This window comes from Mytilus trossulus, chromosome 8, assembly GCF_036588685.1.
Source record: "Mytilus trossulus isolate FHL-02 chromosome 8, PNRI_Mtr1.1.1.hap1, whole genome shotgun sequence".
Lineage (NCBI taxonomy): Eukaryota > Metazoa > Mollusca > Bivalvia > Mytilida > Mytilidae > Mytilus > Mytilus trossulus.
The window spans coordinates 30635263-30657737 of record NC_086380.1 but is presented as its reverse complement, the minus strand read 5'-3'; the positions used below and the strand labels follow the sequence as shown (position 1 = coordinate 30657737).

At 30.9% G+C, this 22475-nt stretch overlaps 1 protein-coding gene across 2 annotated transcripts in view; it reads right to left on the bottom strand.

The window, feature by feature from the left end:
- The window catches only part of LOC134680801 (poly(A)-specific ribonuclease PNLDC1-like), a 30074-nt gene that overhangs the window by 6425 nt on the left and 1174 nt on the right, over nucleotides 1-22475 (bottom strand). For both annotated transcript variants that reach the window (XM_063540037.1, XM_063540038.1), the window contains exons 2-16: nucleotides 21853-21978; nucleotides 21267-21306; nucleotides 19556-19631; nucleotides 18818-18865; nucleotides 18242-18336; nucleotides 16854-16957; nucleotides 16288-16373; nucleotides 11148-11230; nucleotides 10084-10144; nucleotides 9449-9518; nucleotides 8723-8808; nucleotides 5199-5263; nucleotides 4432-4499; nucleotides 3278-3331; nucleotides 2744-2786 (exon numbers count right to left, since the gene is read on the bottom strand). In XM_063540037.1, the coding sequence (XP_063396107.1) occupies nucleotides 2744-2786; nucleotides 3278-3331; nucleotides 4432-4499; nucleotides 5199-5263; nucleotides 8723-8808; nucleotides 9449-9518; nucleotides 10084-10144; nucleotides 11148-11230; nucleotides 16288-16373; nucleotides 16854-16957; nucleotides 18242-18336; nucleotides 18818-18865; nucleotides 19556-19631; nucleotides 21267-21306; nucleotides 21853-21978 (1105 nt within the window). The remainder of the gene's footprint in view (nucleotides 1-2743; nucleotides 2787-3277; nucleotides 3332-4431; nucleotides 4500-5198; nucleotides 5264-8722; nucleotides 8809-9448; nucleotides 9519-10083; nucleotides 10145-11147; nucleotides 11231-16287; nucleotides 16374-16853; nucleotides 16958-18241; nucleotides 18337-18817; nucleotides 18866-19555; nucleotides 19632-21266; nucleotides 21307-21852; nucleotides 21979-22475) is intronic.

Below are 22475 nucleotides of genomic sequence, written 5' to 3'. Positions count from 1 at the left end.
ACAAGTAAACACATAAACTAGGGATGTCAACAAGTTCTCAAATAATTGAGTTCTGAATACCAACATTATACAGGAGTAATTGGTATCCCTTTCTGCATAAAAATAAAATATTTTAATTCAGAGAAATTCTCAGGAAATTTAATAGTTATCTTTGATTAATTAAAATTTAAATACCTTTCAAATGTTTGCTCTTAATTGCCATGTTTTTTTTATAAATGAATATCATCTACTGTTGTTTGATTTGTTTAAAGTTTACAATCATTTATCAGACCTGCCAACTTTTGAAAATCTCCATGGGGGATTTAGCGCGCGACAAGATTTTTAAGTGTTACAATTTTAGCGACTTTTCTGTGAGCATTGTTTTTTACTCCTAAAATAGTCTAAGTTCTCTTCTTTTTTTTTTTTGGTATACTAATGATGAGCTTGTAGGCCTTGATTTCTTTTATTTGCATGATTCTTGTACTATTAATTTATAAAATTGACTAAATAACTGAAGAATAGAGAAAATGGCATAAAAAATAATGGATTCAAAGTAGAGACCCCCCCCCTTTCCCCCCTCCAAAGAACTTTTCACCTATGAACCTTGACTCAAAACACCAAAAACTACATGTCCTTAAGTAAGAAGGATGAAGACAGATTTTGATTTAGTCTTACTCATGGTCTTATATCAGTATCAATGAGAAAATGGATAAAATTTTTAGTTATCTTTCTTTGTATTCAGAGGTGCTCTTACCGGCGGAGGCTTATACAGTAACACAGTAGAAGTGTATACAAAATGGCGTCGATTTTAAATCAACAGACACACGATGTCTGGTTTCAAAAATTAAACATATTTCAAGATAAACGATGTTTTCTTGAGAGTTCATTACAGTTCTCATCTTTCAATTAATTATGATTTTGCTGTGGAACTACGGCAAATGTTGCAAATTGTACTTGTATGATAAATTGATTAAAATTGAAAGGCTGTTAGACCAAATAATTTGTGTATATGTTCCGGACCATATGAGTATTTGGACCATACAAGTATGGTCTGACCGTACGCGTATGGTCGGACCATATGAGTATTATACTCGTTTGGTTATTAACGGGCCGGACCATATGAGTATTTGGACCATACAAGTATGGTCTGACCGTACGCGTATGGTCGGACCATATGAGTATTATACTCGTTTGGTTATTAACGGGCCGGACCATATGAGTATTTGGACCATACAGGTATTTTTTCAAATATACAACAGAAATAATATGTATTATTCTTACATTTCAAAAGCTACATAAACATTAGATATTGATGCCACAGTCAGTTTATCTTAGTTTTCATCGCTAATTGTATTCGTGTATGCTTTTGTATACTAAGAATGAAATTCACATGGTACCATACATGTAGCTTTTCTGCGATTGCTTGTTTTGGCTGTGTGCAGTGATATCGACTCGGACAATTCCGATGTGTCTACGGTGTTTTTAAGAAACTCTAAGAAAATGAATATCACAGATCAAATTAAATAAAGGCAGTAGCTATTTCATGGCTCTTAAATGCTATTTTACCGGTCTTATAATTAAGATTAAAATAGAAGTATAGAAATAAAGATTAGAAAATAATTAAGAATAAAATTAAGAATGGAAATGGTGAATGTATCAAAGAGACAACAACCCGACCATAGAAAAAACAACCGCAGAAGGTCACCAACAGGTCTTCAATGTAACGAGAAATTCCCGCACCCGGAGGCGTCCTTCAGCTGACCCCTAAACAAATATATACTAGTTCAGTGACAATGAACACATAGACTTTTAATATTTTACTTATCAAAAATATCTTTAAAAATATCATGATCTTAAAAAAATATCATGATCCTTGCCGGTGATGTCACTAACTTTAAACAATAAAATTCCTTTTACAAAATTTTCATTTGATTTTGACATCTTCTTATAATTGTACTTACAAATAGTAAGTAATATTAACTGTGTGAAACTGTTTTTTTTTTATATTTTTTTTTATATATAATAAATTGACATTTTAGTGACGTAACAACCAGAAGGGTCACACCTAATGAAGAGTTTAAAAGTATACGTGTTGATTACCCAGACCATACGCGTATGGTCGGACCATATGAGTATATACCCATATGGTCATGACCATACGCGTATGGTCCAGATACTCATATGGTCCGGAACATATACAAATTAATTTTGAGGACTGTTACGACCCATTATGTAACCTGATTACATACAACCAGTAATTATGACACCTGTTGATTAGCGTAGGGTCATTAACTTGTCATAATATGTCCCCAGGTAAAATGATTGAGTTTTTTAAATTGATCAGAAAAACTTCAAAATCGGTAAGTGCGAGGGCTGAAAAGCCAGTCAAGGTCGTTAAACACTTCCATATATATATAAAATCAGTAAACAATAATTTTTTTCGGGTATATTTGTTGAAAATCGGGATTTTGACTAATTTTACGATCCCGATATCGGGATTCGGGTTGAGGGGTAAAAATCGGGATGAAACCACGAAAATCGGGATAGTTGGCAGGTCTGATTTATTTGTTCCTTTTTCAAATATTATGATGAAAAATATTTGGTCTCGATAACCACTGATGAAAATTTTAAATGAACAATATTTATTCTTTTTAATATACTCAGGGTTTCAGTTAAACAATATTTGTTCTCGATTACATAAGGAATAAAAATTTTCAATGCACAAATTTATAACTCTATGTCAGCAATGTTGTATAATACTTACAAGATATCCCTGAAAGTCTCTATATGAGCTATTCGTAGAAACACTGGAAAAGAAAAAACCATAGTATGACAAAGACAGCTCAAGAAATTAAAACATGATCGTACACGGTATTTAAAAATAGACCATTTTTTATAAATTGTTATTTGGATGGAGTTGTCTCATTGGCACTCACACCACATCTTCCTATATCCATTTCTTGCCCTTTATTCAAATAAATGAAGAATATGAAGAATGTGCCTGTAGGACACAGATGATGCACCTGCTTGCCTATAACATTATAAAGGGGCATAATCAGTCTACATTGGAAATGACAATTATCAGATCCACACATGACTTTGAAAAACAGTACTGTACATGAAGTAAATCTCTTAAAATGTTTCTCATACTGATAAATGGAACAATGCTATTGAAGTTTCCAACCACTTTTCTGATTAAAAATACATAGAAACTATTAAACTGTATTTTGTATGAAGTAGTTTGCACAACCCACTATTCTTTTTCAGTTTAACTCTGCTGTTTATAAAAAGTACATACCATAGCCACACATGTAGGAATCAAACCCAGCTTCATGTGGAAACTCTGCTTCCACTGCAATATACAATAAATATAGATATAATTACACTGAATATAATTTATGTAATTTTAACACTGAATTTGTGAGTTTGAACCCCGCTCATGCGGGTGCACTGGACTCCAAATTTAATTGACTAGAATTGTCAGTTTTTCTATCGAAGGTAGGTGGTTTTCTCAGGGCACTCCACCTTCCTCAACCAATAAAAACTGGCCACCACGAAATAGCCTAAATGTGTTGTTTCTAAGTGGTGGTAAAACCCCAAAAATCAAATCAAATCAAAATAAATAAATTATACCTTAAATCCTTCAACAATGAACAATAACCCAAATAAAATCTTGAAATTTATGATTTTTCATTTAATACTGCATCAATAAAATGTAGACATATTGACAAACAAAATTAACAGACTAAACTGCATAAATTGACATTAACCCTTAACATACAGGGACTGTAATATGATAGTGTCTATCTTGATTAATTTTTTTTGCTCCAATGGCTCTCTATACTTTTCAAGGTAAACTTTTAATGTTTTTCAAAATTATTGCATGTCTCCTGAACATAAAGATATTTTTTTGTAATGTTTCTCAGGATTAAGGTACAGGTTGAACCCAAATATGATATTTGAAAATTGAAACCAGGCTATACTGTTTTTTTATTGGATTAGTGAACTTCCCTTGTGTGTCTGACCCATGCAATTACACAAAGGCCTAAAACTTAAAAAAAAAAAAATTGTAAACCTGCCAGATTTTACCCTCTGATCAGATTATTATAGAAATACCCTTATGAAATGACTACATTCATTTCCAGATTCAGGAGAATCTAAAAATCAGGATTTTGGGTTGAAATGTTTTTCTAAAGACTGCCATACCCAGTTCAGTTTTACTCAGACCCTAGGTACCACTGTTATGGGTAATGTATTTACTGCGGTCCAATCTATATGCAAACTACAATTACATACATATAATCAAGAAATAAGAAGAGAGATCATCAAAATTGATGCTTTGAAACCAGATGACAAACTTTATTTTACAACTTTTATCACCTACATAATGCAATCGGATATCAAAATAAATTACCATGTATAAGTAAAGCCAAAGCCAACGAAATAACTTACAATAATGTTCACAACCTGGTCCTAGTGCTATGCTTGGTGTGTGTATCACATATTGTTGTCCATTCTGGCTATCACAAAAACAAAAACAAAGTGTGTTTACCCATAATGATATGTAAACAGATTCCTTGTTTCTAATACAAGTAAAGAAATGCAAATTAAGTATGTTATCTGTTTCCAATATTTTAAAATAAATAAAAATTTAATGTGTATACCAGCAATACTTGTACAATGTATTATGGACACCTGTCCTAAGACAGGATTATGATGTACAGTAGTTGTCGTTTGTTTAAGTAAATTATACATGTTTCTCGTTTCTCAGTTTTTTATATAGATTAGACCGTTGGTTTTCCTATTTGAATGGTTAACACTAGTAATTTTGGGGCCCTTTATAGCTTGTTGTTCGTTGTGAGCCAAGGCTCTGTGTTGAAGGCCGTACATTGACCGTACAATGGTTCACTTTTATAAATTGCTATTTGGATGGAGAGTTGTCTCATTGGCACTCATATCACATCTTCCTATATCTATATGTAATTAATAGGTAAAATTTACCATATAAACACTGAACTTTTCTTTTAGAAGGTATAGAATGAATAAAAATTAAACTGTCCCATCAATACATGTAATTTTCAACTTCTTTAATTCTTTCAGTATGATTTTATCTGTTCACTTGTTATCAACTGATATATATATATTGTTTTTTTATAGTTGTTTAGGGATTGTAGCAAGTATAAGATCAACTGGTAAATATATCAAAATTTTACTGTTACCTATGAAATGCCTCATACAAGCTGCCTAGTGCTGTTGATTTGAGTAAATCAGTCTTTTCTAATGGCTGTCAAAGAGAATTATATAAACAATTATAATTATAAAGCAAAGTATGATTTGAAGTATCAAATGAAAATCTGTTCTAAAATCTAAAAATTTAAATATAGAACATAGGTCTGCATAAAACAGATGACATTTTTAGTTTTAACTTTATAAGAACCAGGCAGAGTTGCATATACATGTGATATATGGGGAGTTTCAGATTTTATCTATTATTGGCCTTTTAGTCAGGGCTTCCAAAACGGTCATATATTCCGGTCATTTGTGTAATGTCCGGTAAAAGACCGGCTGGGTAAAGCATGAAACGGTCATATACTTTTTAGTTTTCAAGGCTTTTTCGGTCATTTTAATATTATTCACGATCTTTTTGACCCAACATTTTGCCTTTAACAGCCATACGTTTCCGGCCATAAAAGTGACATGTTGATTAATTACTATCAAAACAACCCTTACTTCAATACTTTCTAATTTTAATCAAGGCTAATTAGTTGTTGGACAGCTGAAAACTATACCTGTTCAGGTGACAGGTAAACTAATTTCAGTACCGTACATCGTATAAATTATTCGGTCCATTCACAATTTCTTTCGTACATTTCAGCGGTTTGTATCCAATAAATTTAGTCCAAAATATCAAATTTATAATAAATACATTTATAAACTTGATTTGATGAAACATTTTAAAAGGTTTTACATGAAAAAATCGTCAGAACTACGTTGTATGAACAAGAACAAGTGTGCGCATGTGCACAGGTGGGAAATTCAATTATGCATCGTACATTTCTTCAAAATTCTAAAACTATCATTGATACCTGTACCTAACGCTCATTTCAAGTATTTTGTTGAAGAAATAACGTGGAAAGAGCTTTTCCACTCAGTCGTGCTATGTAAACGTACAAGGATTTTACGTATCCGTTTATGGTCCATGTTTTACCATTGTCAAGTCAACATCCGGTTTTGAAAAATGTGACTTAAAAACAAAAATAAAGTTCTAGACAACGTCAATTTGCACAAATAAAGAGTCTAATGCAGATATGAACACGCTGATGTGCACACTTTGAATGATGCAATGCCAATTTTAACAGTGTATGTCAGAACATCAAATTCATATAAAAATAAAGTTAAATATCGTTTTAATCTAGTGTCAAACATTTGGGTGGCAATCTGATTACCATAATTGCTTTTTGTTATTGAGTCTTGGGGATTAAAATTCGAATCAGATATAAAATGTGAGGCTGGCTCAGAAAAATTTTGGAAGCACTGCTTTTAAGTGAAGATTGCATTAAACCAAATTTGCATTATTTTAAAATTTAACTAAAATGATAGAATTTTGAAGATTTCAGTAATTTAGCATGACTTAATGGTGCTACAACCCGATATATGTGCATTGTATTGTCAAAAACAGCCCATATTTATGTAGCAGAAGTATTCAACTGTCCAATAAATTTTGATCATTGAGAAGCTTGATATTCCCTTTTCAACACAATGTAATTAAAACGTTTAGCTGACTTTACAGAGCTATCTCCCTGTAGTGTTAGGTACAACCTTAAGAATAAACATAAATTTGGTAACTGTAAAAGTGAAAGACTATTTTTAGCTTCAAAATAATCAATTATCAATAAAAATGATTTTGTCATTGGGAGTAAGACACAAAAAATATATATTTTAAAACACATATTGTATCTGTCCAAGGCACAAAATCAATACATTCACAGCAAAAAAAAACAAACACAAAAAGCCAAGAAATAGTGCTTTATTGCTGTTCTTCATCTCAACTAATGTCACAATGAGGCCTCCTTCACAATGTATACTACAGAATTTAACATGTCTTGTGTGGTCTAAAATATCAGAAATTTGCTTTTTTTTTTAAATTATCTGTATTCTAACAGATTTTTTTTTATGAAGTACCAACACTTTTCTTAAAGCTGCAAATATTTATCCACTTTCATTTGTTCTTTTATCCTTTTTGAAGAATGAATGTTCTTTCAACAAGTAAATATTGATACTTTTTATCGAAAATATATAATATCAGCTAACAGTGGTACCCAACACTTTCACTAAAATTAATTTGGTTCGTTTAATGTTCATTAAATCTTGACAATGTATTTACTTTGACCCTTTCACAAAAAATATAAAAATTTCAATAATTTTGAATCAACCGTTTTGTCAGAAAAATTACACTGGTTATGTTCCGGACCATATAAGTACGCGTATGGTCGGACCATATGAGTATAATACTTGTTCGGTTATTAACGGGCCGGACCATATGAGTATTTGGACCATATAGGTATATATATTTTTTCAAATTACATTATAAACGTTTCAATAATACAAAAACTTTATCTAAAAAAAGAGTGATGGTTTAAAACATGACAATTTTTTTAATTTTATAATCCAAAAAACTACATAAAAATTTAATATTGATGCCATAGTTAGTTTTCATCGCTTGTTACATTCGTGCATATAGGTTTGGATGACATTCACTTCCACACGGTATCATAGCTTTTTTGCATTTGCAAGAAATTTGTGCACAATCTTTTTCATTTACACATTGTTTGCGAGTGAAAAACAAGCCTTTTTTGCAGCTGCGTTCAGTGATACCGAGGTCTTTGGCAATTCTGATGTCTACGGTGTTTTTAAGAAGCTCTAGATCTCAAATATCGTAAAATGACTGCAATACACCATCTTCACAACACAACTTAAATAAACTAATAGTATGCTACTTTCCAGTGACTTCTTATGCAACAGTTCATTAAGAAATTTTTGGAATTTATTTTTTTAGTCGACATATTGCCAATTACTCGTAATAACTAATCGGTAATGACCATCGGTATAAAATGTGTTTACTTTAAATTTGACAATTAAGTAAAATTAACTATGTGAAACTTCTTATTTTTATTTAGCTTATCTTTTTATTTTAATATAATGATAGAATTACCTATATGATAGCGTATTTTGAATGAACGGTCATACCATATGAAGAGTTTATAAGTATTAAAAGTAAACTGTAACAGAGTGTTAATTACCCCGACCATACGCGTATGGTCGGACCATATGAGTATATACCTATATGGTCATGACCATACGCGTATGGTCCAAATACTCATATGGTCCGGAACAGTTATATAGCAGTTTGACAAACGCCAATTTTGATCATTGAGAAGCTTGATATTCCCTTTTCAACACAATGTAATTAAAACGTTTAGCTGACTTTACAGAGCTATCTCCCTGTAGTGTTAGGTACAAGCTTAAGAATAAACATAAATTTGGTAACTGTAAAAGTGAAAGACTATTGTTAGCTTCAAAATAATCAATTATCAATAAAAATGATTTTGTCATTGGGAGTAAGACACAAAAAATATATATTTTAAAACACATATTGTTGCTACAGATCATTTCAGGCAATAAACTATTAAAGAGGTACATTTTAAAAGTGTTTACTATAACTAAAATGTATGCAATTACTTACTTTTCTCAGTGCATTTGTAATGTGTTTTGTATCAATTATAACTGGAAATAGTTTGTGTATCTCTGATTTAAACTCTTTATAACTACCTGACAAATAAAAAGATAAATGGATCTGGAAAGAACAAAAATATTGTGTACAATTGTTTTAACTATATCAATTTCCTGTGTTAAAACCCAAAATGATAACAGATATAACAAATAATATTGTTCAACCAAATCACACTAAGCATCAACAATCTAATCTCGCCTGCTTTTGTACATGCACATTATGTTTAGGAGCTAAATCAGATTTGTGTGTATATATACCAACCTCCCTCTTGCCCTAAATAGACATTATGTATGTATGTGACTGTCCAAAGTCAGGAGTCTGTAATTCAGTGGTTGTCGTTTGTTTATGTGTTGCATATTTGTTTTTTGTTCATTTTTTGTACATAAATAAGGCGGTTTGTTTTCTGGTTTGAATTGTTTTACATTGTCATTTCAGGGCCTTTTATAGCTGACTATGCGGTATGGTCTTTGCTCATTGTTGAAGGCTGTACGGTGACCTTTAGTTGTTTATTTCTGTGTCATTTTGGTCTCTTGTGGACAGTTGTCTCATTTGCAATCATACCACATCTTCTTTTTAAGTAATAGTGGCAATACAATTATTCATTTATGTATATCCAATATCAGTCTGATATTGAATACTATATCAGTCTGATATTGAATACTATATAACAGAACTTACGTGGTAAGAATTTGTGAAACTTATCATAATAAAGAAGTAAGTCCATCAACATATTGTGTCCTAGTATTGGCTGAAATAAAGAAAATCAATATAAACAGCTTCAAAACATAGAAAAACATAATGTTCCGATTTAAAATTTGAAGGGTAATTAATGCTAAGCATTAGTGGTTGGTGTTGTCTGTTGCTAACATGTGAAGACTGTTTTACTTTTCTACATTGGCTAGAGGTATAGGGGGAGGGTTGAGATCTCACAAACAAACATGTTTAACCCCACCGCATTTTTTGTGCCTGTCCCAAGTCAGGAGCCTCTGGTCTTTGTTAGTCTTGTATTATTTTAATTTTGGTTCCTTGTGTACAATTTGGAAATTAGTATGGCGTTTATTATCACTGAACTAGAATATATTTGTTTATGGGCCAGCTGAAGGACCCCTCAGGGTGCGGGAATTTCTCGCTACATTGAAGACCTGTAGGTGACCGTCTGCTGCTGTGTTATTTTCTTTGGTCGGGTTGTTGTCTCTTTGACACATTCCCCATTTCCATTCTCAATTTTATGTTTTCTTTGATTTATCTCCCTTTTTTTAAGTATTTTTGTATTTCTTGATACTAATACAACACTTCAATAACAACAGTCTTACCTTTTTTGCTTCAGTCAGTAATCTGAAAACTCTGGTAAATCCTACTAAACTATTTTTTAATCTGGAAAAAAAACAGATAAGCTCAAGCGTTGCAATTTTCAAAGTTAAAAAGGGACATAACTCTAGAACTGCCAAAAGGAGTAGGTCCAGTAAGACCCCTTTTTGGCCCCAAAATAAAGCAGTTTTACAAAATGGTTAAAATGAATACTTATAGTTATTTATTGGACAGTAGAAAGCTTCTGCTACATAAATATGGGCTGTTTTTTGACAATACGATGTAATATCGAGTACTAGCATCATTAAGTCATGCTAAATCACTGAAATCTTCACAATTCTAGCATTTTGGTTAAAATTTAGACGGTTTCCGTGTAAAATGAAAGTGGCCGCTTTCGTGTTCATCTAAAATATTTGATGATAATTCATAACATATATAAAGGTTGAGGATGAACACCGATGCGGCCACTTTCATTTTTAACAAAAACCATCTGAAAAGTGACATTTTTTCGGCATATTTGGCATATTTTTCATATTTGAGCTTAAATCGGAGCGTTTTTCATGACTAAATTGGTTAAAATCTTTCACTTAAACTAATTGAATCAAATAAAATAGACACTTAAGTGTTTAAAAGGTGGTCAACATCTTTCGTCAGATGAACCTGATATTTGAGGCCAAACTCGGTCCTTACCGGACCTACTCCTTTGAACTCTGAGTCTGACTGTAAGTTTTGGTACTCAGCACTTTGTGAGTCTATCAAAATTTGCATTTAATAGGCAAACTTAAGAAATTTTGCGCAAAAAAATAAAATTGCAATTTTCCACAAGTTTTAAATTTTTTGTTGGATAAGGAAAATTAAAGTTAGAGAATGAAAGCAAAATATATATGAAATTTTTCAAATTATAAATTAAAGGGAATAACTCTATAACGGTATTTCATCACTGCCCAAATTTCTGTCTGCAAGCTATGTTTCTAAGCATTGTGTAAAAGGAGGAAGGTTCCCTTTGCCTACATGAAGTAAATTTGAACAATTTTTTTATAAATCAAGAATTTCAAATCTGAAAACTTACAATGTAGCTTGTTGTTCTTTTGATTGTACTTCTTCTTTCTCCAATGATTTTCGCTTCTCTTCACCTACTTTCTCTATAGTAATCTAAAATGAAAAGTATACTTAGTTTTTAGATAATCAATCAAAAAAGTAATTTGCTGCAAACTCTCTCATAAAGTGAATAAAATTCAAAGGACTTTAAAATTACAAGGTAAAGATCTAGTTTTCATACAACTAACAAAATCACTGGTATTAAAGAGATAATAGTAACTGCAATTACGATTATCCCAATATGGCGATGGTAGATATAGGTAAAATCTTTACACTCATTTTTCTTAAATGTAGCATGCTTTTGTCAATAGTTACTCAGCTGCAAGGTTTATCTATACCAGTACATCATATTTGAATCGTAAAGGTGCACTGGATTAGTCTGAGCGCTTTGAAAATTGCCGTAGAAAAATTCGGGATGATAATCGTAACTCGGAAAAAAAGATAATCGTAATTATGGTATTTAAAAATGGAAAGATAATCGTAACTGGAAAATGTTTTATTGATATTGATACTTAAAACATATATTTAATAGCATATAATGAAGTTATGTCGATGAATTATTTACGAAACGTTCCAACATCTTATGACATTTCTTTTTATGCATATATTATTAACAGTTCTTAGGAAAACAGCTACATATGTGTATTAATTTATGTTTTTTGATTGAGTTAAGTCTGCCAATTGATATTTTAACGTGTGTTTTTCTATGTTGTGATGTTATGCTATTGTTTTTTTACACTAGTAATTTTGGGGCCCTTTATAGCTTGTTGTTCGGTGTGAGCCAAGGCTCCGTGTTGAAGGCCGTACATTGACCTATAATGGTTTACCTTTTTATAAATTGTTATTTGGATAGAGAGTTGCATGTCTCATTGGCACTCACACCACATCTTCCTATATCTACATACTAGTATATCATAAAATTTAGTTTTTTTTAATAAATAATGCCGTTAGTTTTCTCGTCTAAAGTGTTTTACATTGTCATTTCGGAGCCTTTTATAGCTGTCTATGCCGTATGGGCTTTGCTAATTGTTGAAGGCCGTACAGTGACCTATTTTTGTTAATATCTGAGTCATGTTGGTCTCTTGTGGAAAGTTGTCTCGTTGTTAATCATACCATATTTTTTTGGCATGTTAGCTACTTCATGACTGTCACTGAAATTTCGATATCTCAGAAAATAACTATAAACAACACAAATTTAATTTTGAATTATAACAATATGACATCCTTTAAACAGTTAATGCTATATAAGAATAGAGAAAGGTTGGGATTTTTTTGTGTATTATGAAATTAAGTAACGTGGAGTTCTTTGACAAACATGGATTTGTGTTCTCTTATAGTTTGGCCAAAAGCCCGAAAATGAAGAATTGAAGTTGATGTGGCTTTAAATTGTCTTACAAGGAATACTTATTCAAAGAATGACTGCAAAGTGGAGAATAAAATAACGCATATTCCGCAATAATTAGAAACAAACTAATTCAAAAATTCATAAATACTCGGTATATGAAAAGTATGATGCATACATATGCATGGAAGATACTGTAGAAACAAATATTGAAGGTACTAAACAAGGAACATTTTTGTATTTGCATACTTGCAATACAATAAGTTATTTTCTATTAAATGAAAACAAAAATTAACCTAACCTAATTGTCATGTATTTTTCTGAAGCACAAAATATTTGTTGTAAAATCTATAAAAATCTTTGTAATTAAACAACTTCCGACTGTGATGATGAACATGTTATGCCTTCTGATGTAATTTATCAATATACATATTTGTGTGTGTTTTTTTCAGTCCGTCAAGTGCTTCGTATTAAGACTATAGGTAAGGCTAAAAAAACAAAAACACAAAAGTAACTATAAACAAAAGTAACAATAAACAATAGTAACAATAAACTGTAACTATTTTAGATCCTTTACCATACACACTGTTTAAAGAAACGTCCTAAAATACATGGGTATTTGATCAAAACATTTGAATTAAATTTTTAAAATCATATATTATATCAGTATAAAATAGAAAAAAGGGAATCAAAGGGAAAAAAATGGACGGCTATATTTATTGAATTATAAGGAAAAGGGAAATATGAACACTCATATCTACCGATAAAGGTATCAACTGTTAAATCCGAAAATGCAGTTATAAAGTTATTGACGGAAATTTTTTTGTTCATTTCGCGCAGAATTTTAATATAAACGTGATATTGGAGGCAAAACATATATATGACATATGAAAATGTGGTATACGTGACTTTCATTTTGAGCAATGAATTGAAAGGATTGCACTTTTGGGATATGGGATAAAGCTAATCCCCCCTCCCCCTCCCCCTCCCCCCTAAAAAAACCCAAACAAAAATGGACTTAAACGCGCACAAAACATTGAAACTTTGAAAAAAATCAAAATATCTACTTACCACAATAGCTGTCTCGACAGCTGGTTCATTTTCCGTATCTTTAACAGGTACATGTATATATCAAAAGGTTCACCAGCTAATAGAAATTTATTATAGGATATGCATGTCACTTGATGATCGCTGTATAACATCTCTTATATTATGTGATACCTCGAGTGGCCTCTTAATAAAACTAAAAGCCTATGGTATTGATGGAAATCTGTATAAATGGTTTGAAAGTTATATTTCAAATAGAAAACAAAGCGTTTTTGTTTCAAATGCCTATTCGCCTTTTGATAATACTAATGCAGGAGTTCCGCAAGGCTCTGTATTAGGTCCCCTACTACTTCTTATTTATGTAAATGACATAGCTGATAATTTGACAAGTCAACTCGATTGTTTGCTGATGATACATCTCTTTCTTATTCCAGCAATAACCCTTACACTATAGAGGATGTCTTAAACAGCGATTTAGAACAAATTTCAGTATGGTCTAAAGATTGGCTTATTAACTTTAACCCTAATAAGACAAAGGCTATGATATTCTCCTGAACTTCCCCAGATGATATTGAAATAGAATTTCAAAAACAATTAGTAGAATTTGTCTCCTGTCATAAACACTTAGGGATTACTTTTGATTCCAATGATAAATTCCATACACATATAGAAAATATTTTAAAGTGTGCAAGCACGAGATTAAATGTTCTTAAAAAATTGAAATATGTATTGAATAGAAATTATCTTGCTCGTATATATTTAACTTTTATAAGACCCGTTATGGAATATGCATGTGAGTTATGGGATGGTTGTACTCAACAAGAAGCCGACAATTTAGAACATGTTCAGTTAGAAGCAGGGAGGTTAGTAACTGGGTTTCCCGTGTTTGCTAGTCGGGAAGCTATATATTTTGAAACTGGCTGGCAATTGCTTGTGAACAGAAGAAAATCCAGAAAGCTCAATATGTTCTATTCTTTACATAATGGAACTGCCCCTGATTATCTCTGTGATTTAATGCCCCCCCTTGTTGGTCAAGTATCTAACTACGATTTGCGAAACAGTAATAATTATGTAGTACCCGGTTATAGACTAGACATAACTAGAACATCCTTTTTCCCATCCACTACTTTTGAATGGAATAGCCTTCCCCCCGACATACGTACGTCCAAAACATAAATATTTTTAAACGAAAGATGAAGTCCAAATTGATACAGCCACCTTCCTATTTTAGTTGTGGGGATAGAAAATTAATATCATTCATACACGTTTGAGAAATATGCGCAGTTCTTTAAATTCAGATTTACATCGTGTTAATATTAAACCCAGTCCCGCATGCAGCTGTGGCCACCCTGTTGAGGATAGTATACACTATTTTTTACAGTGCGCTCTTCACAACGAAGCCAGAGAAATACTGTTTTCAAAATTAAAAAGTTATGCTATATCCATTGAGCTTCTATTAGCTGGTGACGGTGACCTTTCTTTTCAGCAAAACAAAGACATTTTTGAGTCCGTACAATCTTATATCAGAATAACACAAAGATTTATAGCAGTCAATTAACATTCTAAATTTCTACTTTACAACCTTCACTTCAGTCTAGTTGTTTCATTATTATTCCTTATTATATTGTATTGTATTTTTTTTTCTTTTTTCTTTTTATTTCTAATTTTTGTTTGAAGTATGTATTACATGCATTACTACTATGTTGTGGTTTTTTTCGCCATTATCTAATGTACTTTGTGTTTATATTTATATTGGGAGAGGACTTCTCTAATGTTGTTATAACTTTTGTCCAATCCCTTTTGCTACTTTTGCAAGTAAAATATGTTTAAACTAAAAGGTTATGCATATTGTTGTCAGTTATAAATAGATATACAAGTTGAAATGATAGGACTTTTTTTTACTGGGAACTCACTTTAGTCCCATGACTGTATATATATATTATATATAGAGGTAAATTTGTCCTAGATAGTAACCTGTAAGTTTCTTCATTTATTTTTATATGCGTTTATGTGTTCGTGAAACTTGACATTTGCATTTTTAACACACAAAATACCATTGAAATGCTGAAAGACACATTTATTATGTTTCAGTTACTATTATCCGATAAAGAAAATTACGATTATCAAAGAAGAAAAATACCATAGAGTTACGATTATCATACCGAATTTTTCAACGGCAATTTTCAAAGCGCTCAGACGATTCCAGTGCACCGTTACGATTCAAATATGATGTACTGGTATAGATAAACCTTGCAGCTGAGTAACTATTGACAAAAGCATGCTACATTTAAGAAAAATGAGTGTAAAGATTTTACCTATATCTACCGTCGCCATATTGGGATAATCGTAATTGCAGTTACTATTATCTCTTTAATACCAGTGAAAATATAGAATATGTGGCTAAGGTTATGAAGGTTTTCATTTATAAAAGATTGTATAGTTATTTTTTTCTTTTTAGATTATAGCAGGTAAAAAGTATTGTGACCCAATTTTTCTTTCTTAAAATATTTTATATGAACTATCCTAAAAATCAATTAATGAATATTTTTTAATCTAAAATAATGAAAAATAAATGGATCTTTACAGATTTATCTTATCTACATAAGAATTTGTCAATGCAATGTCACAAACTTTATATTTAATGTGAGTAAATGTGTTGGTTTGACCAATCAATTTCAGGCTTACGTACAACCTCAGAATTTGTTTCCTCAATTTGTGTTACCTTAGTTTTATCAATAGTTGTCCATATATCTGGAAATCTGTTTCTTAGTTCTGAATGCAATATATAATCCTGTGTATACAATAAATCTGTAAATAAATGAGAAATAAACTTTATTAATATTGATGAACATATAAAAAAAATTCTATTCATAAAAATTTGGACTAAATTGATTTTTCATCAGTCCACATATGAACTTTGTGTAATTATGTGTTCTGTCAAGTCTGGTACAAACTTTACTGTTCCTTCAGCTTGATTTGTAAAATACCAAATCTATATATATGTATAAGAAGTATGCAGGATGATGTTTTTGTAAAACAAAGATTTTTTTTTCATTTATAATATATCATTTTTAGGCTATTCCATTTAAACATGTAAATTTTAAATTTGATTCACTTTCTCACTGTCCAAAAATATTCAACACCCAACCAAAATTGACATTTAAAAGTGCCTTGCTGGGTCCCCTGTATGATTGCATATAAAATTCCTAGATAATAATATTAAGCCTTAATGAGATGTTAAATTTAAAAAATTTTGAAATAGGTATTGAAATCTTTGTTCATTTTCACCTTCATCATCTTTAACTATTTCTAGCGGTTTATCAGTTTCTGTACTAAACATCCACTCTGCTACAGTGGATAACAACTTCTGTATAGCTGATTCATCAACATCTCTACAAAACAAATACAATTATAAACTTCCACTCAGCTACAGTAGATAACAACTTCTGTATAGCTGATTCATCAACATCTCTACAAAACAAATACAATTATAAACTTCCACTCAGCTACAGTAGATAACAACTTCTGTATAGCTGATTCATCAACATCTCTACAAAACAAATACAATCATAAACTTCATCGAAAATAAAATAGTTGATCTGAAAATAAACAAAGATCAGATTTCTAATTTAAAGGAAAAAAATACATTGGCTGCCAATTAAATGTTTTATCTGCTACAATATATGAAAGATATTGAAGGTCAACGAACTCTAAAAAGTGAGATTTAGGGCATTTTGATCCAGACAGAGGACCATGTTTAATGTGTTTATGTATGCTTCACGAAGGAATTTCATCTGAATATTAGTAATATAAACTAGTCTAAAAATAGATGACCTCAATATAAATTAAGTTAACCTAAGTGAAAGAGGTATTTTCATATATCCTGTTGATCACAATGTCATGGCCAAAATGTAATACCAAAATATTGCTTTCCTTAAATTAATCTTAGAAAAAGAAAAAAAAACAAACAAGGAAAATAGACCAGTTGTTTACAACTAAGACAGGGGGATGAGGACCTATCAATATCCTAATAAACTTCTTCGGTTGCAGTTTTGTTTCTCCCTGAACATTATTCAAGAAATGTCTCATAAGGTATATGAGAAAAGTACTTTTTGCCATTGAAAAAACAACAAGATACTTAAAATATCAATTATTTTTTTATAATTTCAACAATATCATTGATTGATCAATCGATTATTTAGTGTTTAAAACACCACTTTCAACACTTTTGTGCTATTTTGAAGAGGTCATTTTTTTATTGGTGGAGGAAGCTGGCATACCTGAAGGGAACCACCAATAAAACTGATAATCCTAGTCCATCGCCTTTTCAGAAACTAAAGGACTTTGGGTAATATCATTGTTCGTACACCAAAATGAAAATAATGTTACGTCATTGGATGGATTTCTATTGTTTAGAACATTTTAAACCAATCACAACGTTTTGGTGTACGCTTTCGAAAATAATACCCAGAATGCATTAGATTCTGAAACAGCGAATTAAAATTGTAATTTTAAGCACACATGCCACATGCAGGATTCGAACTCACAACCTCAGTGTTAAAAGCCTAGTGATACAGTAGTATGACTACTTAGACTTGACTCTGCCACAGAGGCCCCTATCCAACAAAATAATTTTGTCAAGGTAATTGATGCAATATGTTAATGAATGTACAAACCTTTCTACACCTTGAAACAAGTCTTTTCTATCCAGATACTGTTGAATTTGTTGTTCTTGCTCAGCATTTAAGTAGGAAATACCATCATATATAAACTAAAACACATTTTTTTTACTTTAATTAGCATGATAAGTGGTATTAAACTCATTTGTTAAAAATAGTCAAAAAGACAAAAAGAGTTATCCATTTAAATCATATCCGAAATTTTGCTTTAATCTTATTGCCGACAAGGAATGAAAACTTCATTGTGTTTGCTGGACTACTAATTTGAACTACTATATTTTGCTATACACAATGAATCTGGCTGGTTTTTTTTTTCTCTTCAAATTTTGTCATCCCTGGATCATTTAAAGCTCACAGATTATATAAGTTTTGGTCATTGTTGAAGGCCATAGGGTAGCCTATTAATGTTCAGGTCTTTGTCCTTTGATCATTGACAATTGACAATAATACCACATCTCATTGTTTTTTTTATATCATTTACATTTTAAATGATATAATCTAATTTAAACTAGCTAAATGTACAAAACTGAATGGATTACTTCAGTCTACACTTATTTTTACTATTAAATGTACCTTATTGAAATCAAAATTGTACTTGGAAAGAAACCTCAAACTGCTAGCCTGTAATGAGAATAAACAAGTAAGCATGAAATATCTTAACCCTATTTCATAAGGCAAACATAGCTTTATATTTCTTATATGATTTGCATATCTGTAATACTTGAATTTGATTGGTCAATACGAAATTTTCTCTATTTCCGAAAAAACTTTCGTAATATATTCATGCACAATACACATTTTTGCAGCAAATTGAGATTAAAAAACAAATATATAACAGCTGTTTCTATTCTAAGGCATTAATAACAAAAAATAAATAAAATAAATGCACAAAAACATCAAAAAATGTATAAAAATAAGATTTAAATAAAATTCAGCAAAATTGCATGAATGATTTGGAAAATTTACGTCATGGCAAACACGATATCATATGAATTAAAAAACTGTAAAGGGAAAGATTATTTTATTACGTGTACCCTTCAAATATGGACAATACCTCATTAAAATGAACTTTTGAAGGCAGGTGCTATTTTATTTTAATTTCTGTTGGATTTATAGAACATTTATGGACTTTAAAAAGTCATTTCCGTCAAAAACTTTGGTTTCAGTGAACATCATTCATGCATTTGGTGCGTGGTCACTTCCAATCTAATGTTGAGCGAGTGGTCTATTTAATGTGTGAGTTTTTGGTAAATGCAATGGTTATTGGTGGAAAGAGGAAAACAGTAGTTTTCAATGGTGTATTCTTCTTACCTGACAAGTAAACCTGACATCTACAGGTCCAAATACTGGTGGGTACAGGTAAAAATTAAAGGTGTGTGCTATATATCTAAATAATAAAGATCAAATCAGTATTAAATATAATTCAATATTACATTCTTTTTACAGACAAGAAAAAATTCATAGTATGGTCAAGCATGTTTGTGCTGAGGTTATGGTCATGATGGTTGCAACAAATCAGGCTAAAATCTGAAAATGCTTCCATAAATGATTTATCTAAGTAGATTAATATTAACAATTTAAACATAATTAAATTTGCACTTCATTTTTTTTTTGTATTTTTTTTTTAGTACAAATTGTCATTCTTACTCATATTTTGGTACAATAAAAAAATATGGCGTGTTTTCAAAATCTTTTCTTTGGCTTCATGCAAGACAAGCATCGATATACATAGTTAAGAGGTTTGACCTGTCTTCATACAAGAAGTTTTTTATTCTATTAAATGAAAAAGATAAACATCCATCAGAGCTCAGACATTTACAAGTCTATTTTTGTTTTTGACTTAAAGAAGTCAAAACATGTATTTATTTTAAAAATGTGTTTTCAATTTAAGACTTATTTAAGTCAGAAAATGACAGACTTGTTCAGGTCTATTTAAGTTGATAAAAAAAAACTTAATTTTACTTGGTGGCCAAAGTACACCACCTATATTTGTTTTTTCGTTCATTTTTTTACATAAATAAGGCCGTTAGTTTTCTCGTTTGAATTGTTTTACATTGCCTTATCGGGGCCTTGTATAGCTGACTATGCAGTATGGGCTTTGCTCATTGTTGAAGGCTGTACGGTGACCTATAGTTGGTCTTTTGTGGATAGTTGTCTCATTGCCAATCATACCACATCTTCTTTGTTATATGACAGCAAAAACCTGTCTGAGAGTTCACAAGCACTTAAGCTATCTATATTTAATTATTTAATAGAACATTCATACTAAACACAGATGTTTTACCTCAGTAAGTGTGGTTCCAGGTGGTTGTTTTGTAAGGTTAATTAACATTATCTCTGATTTTTTAGACTTTCATTCATATTCATATTTTTCTATAGAAGACAAAGCGTTGTCTTTCAATGTTGTCATTATTTGATTTAGATGCATGACCTTTTTATAAATATGTGTGGGTCTTGAAGTTAACCAACTTTGATAACTTATCGACTTGTAGGAGTTGATATTTGCAACTTTTTGATTCTGGTCAATTATTTCTTGCTTAAAGTCTTCTCTTGTCTTGCATTTAAGGGAGACAAATCCTAAAACTTGCAAATTTAGACCTCTATGAGTCAAAAGCAGATTAAGAATTATTTATGTCTGAGCTCTGACTGATTCTGAAATAGACACAAACATTATTTTTCATTAGTTATTATTTCACTTTGGACTAGATGTCAGTAACTGAGAGTACTCTGAGATCAGTACTCTTGTGTGTTTTTTGTTGTTCGGGATATATAAATACCCTGCCATGTTTGGTCTGTGTTTTCATGTTTTTTTGTTACATGTTTTTCTGCTTTGTAGTGATCTGATGTGTTAAGCCCTTTTCCACTGATTTTGATACTTTGTGCTGTAACACCACTGTCTCAGGTTTATATCATTAGGGCAAATTGAGGGCCCACAACAATGTTTAACCCAGCCATGACAGCATTGACATAATAAAATTATAGCATATATATATGATATTAGTTATAGTACTAGAAAACCTACTTGTTTTCTGAGTCAGGATCTTTCACAAATGCTGAGACACCTGAAATATAACCAAAAAAATAAAAGGAATATAGTATTGATCAAACAATTGACTTTTCTACATTCTATACATGCTATATATAAATTAAATTCTAACCAATTATGATGATATAAGCATGATAGTGTTCAGAGCATATTCATGATATTATGATTGTGGAGTTAATCCTTTTAAACCTACAAATTTATCCAGCTGATATTTATCAATTCATTTGTCAAAAATTTGTAGAAACTCTTATTGATGTAAAATATGTATGTTCATCTTTTTTATTTACTCACTTGATCATGTGCATTTCATATCATTACATTCTGGGATTGAAATACAAAGTTTTGTTTCACAAGAACTTCCCTACGATATATATATTTATTTATATATGAAATTGAATATTAAATACTTTTTCTTAATTACGAGATACATGTACAAACTGACAAGGGTAACACTTGATGCCCCCTCTAATTTAACAGGGAATTAAAAAAAAATCTTGATATTGATTACCCACAGACTTCAAAATTGAAAATACATGTACATGTACTACAATTTGCAGCTTACCTATCTGACATATCGTTATGTTGGATATGGTTCTTCTAAGTTTTGCATATCTTTCTTCACTTGTATCAAATAAAGTACTTTTAGTCTGTTTGTTTAATTGTAAACCAGTAAATTCTGCATCTAAAGCTGAGAAAGAAAAACAAAAACTTTAGCTTTCAAATTCATTTACTAAGTCAAAATGCCAGAATCAATGAGTCATTGTGAAAATGTAACATTGTAAAGCAAACTACTGTCCTATGAAATATTGGACCACAAGACAATATTTTATTACTATGTATCATGAAATTTTGTCCTCGTCTATGGAAATATGTCCAGAGATGGACAAATTTTCATACTGAAATTTTGTCTGTATATATAGATTAAATTTCACAGATGAATACTTTGGAATTTTGTCTTGTTAAAGGGAGGTTATATTTTGTGTGAATTGAGACAATATTTCACTGATGATTATTATGAAATTTTGTCCTGGTAAAGGGAGGTTATATTTTATGAGTATTGAGACAATATTTCATAGACAGATTGTCATTGAATTTTGTCTCATGGAGGCCGCAGAGTTCGCAAAAAGTGGTGGTCCTCAGGATTTTACCCCCAAAATTTCAAGGGAGGTAGTCAACATTTATTCA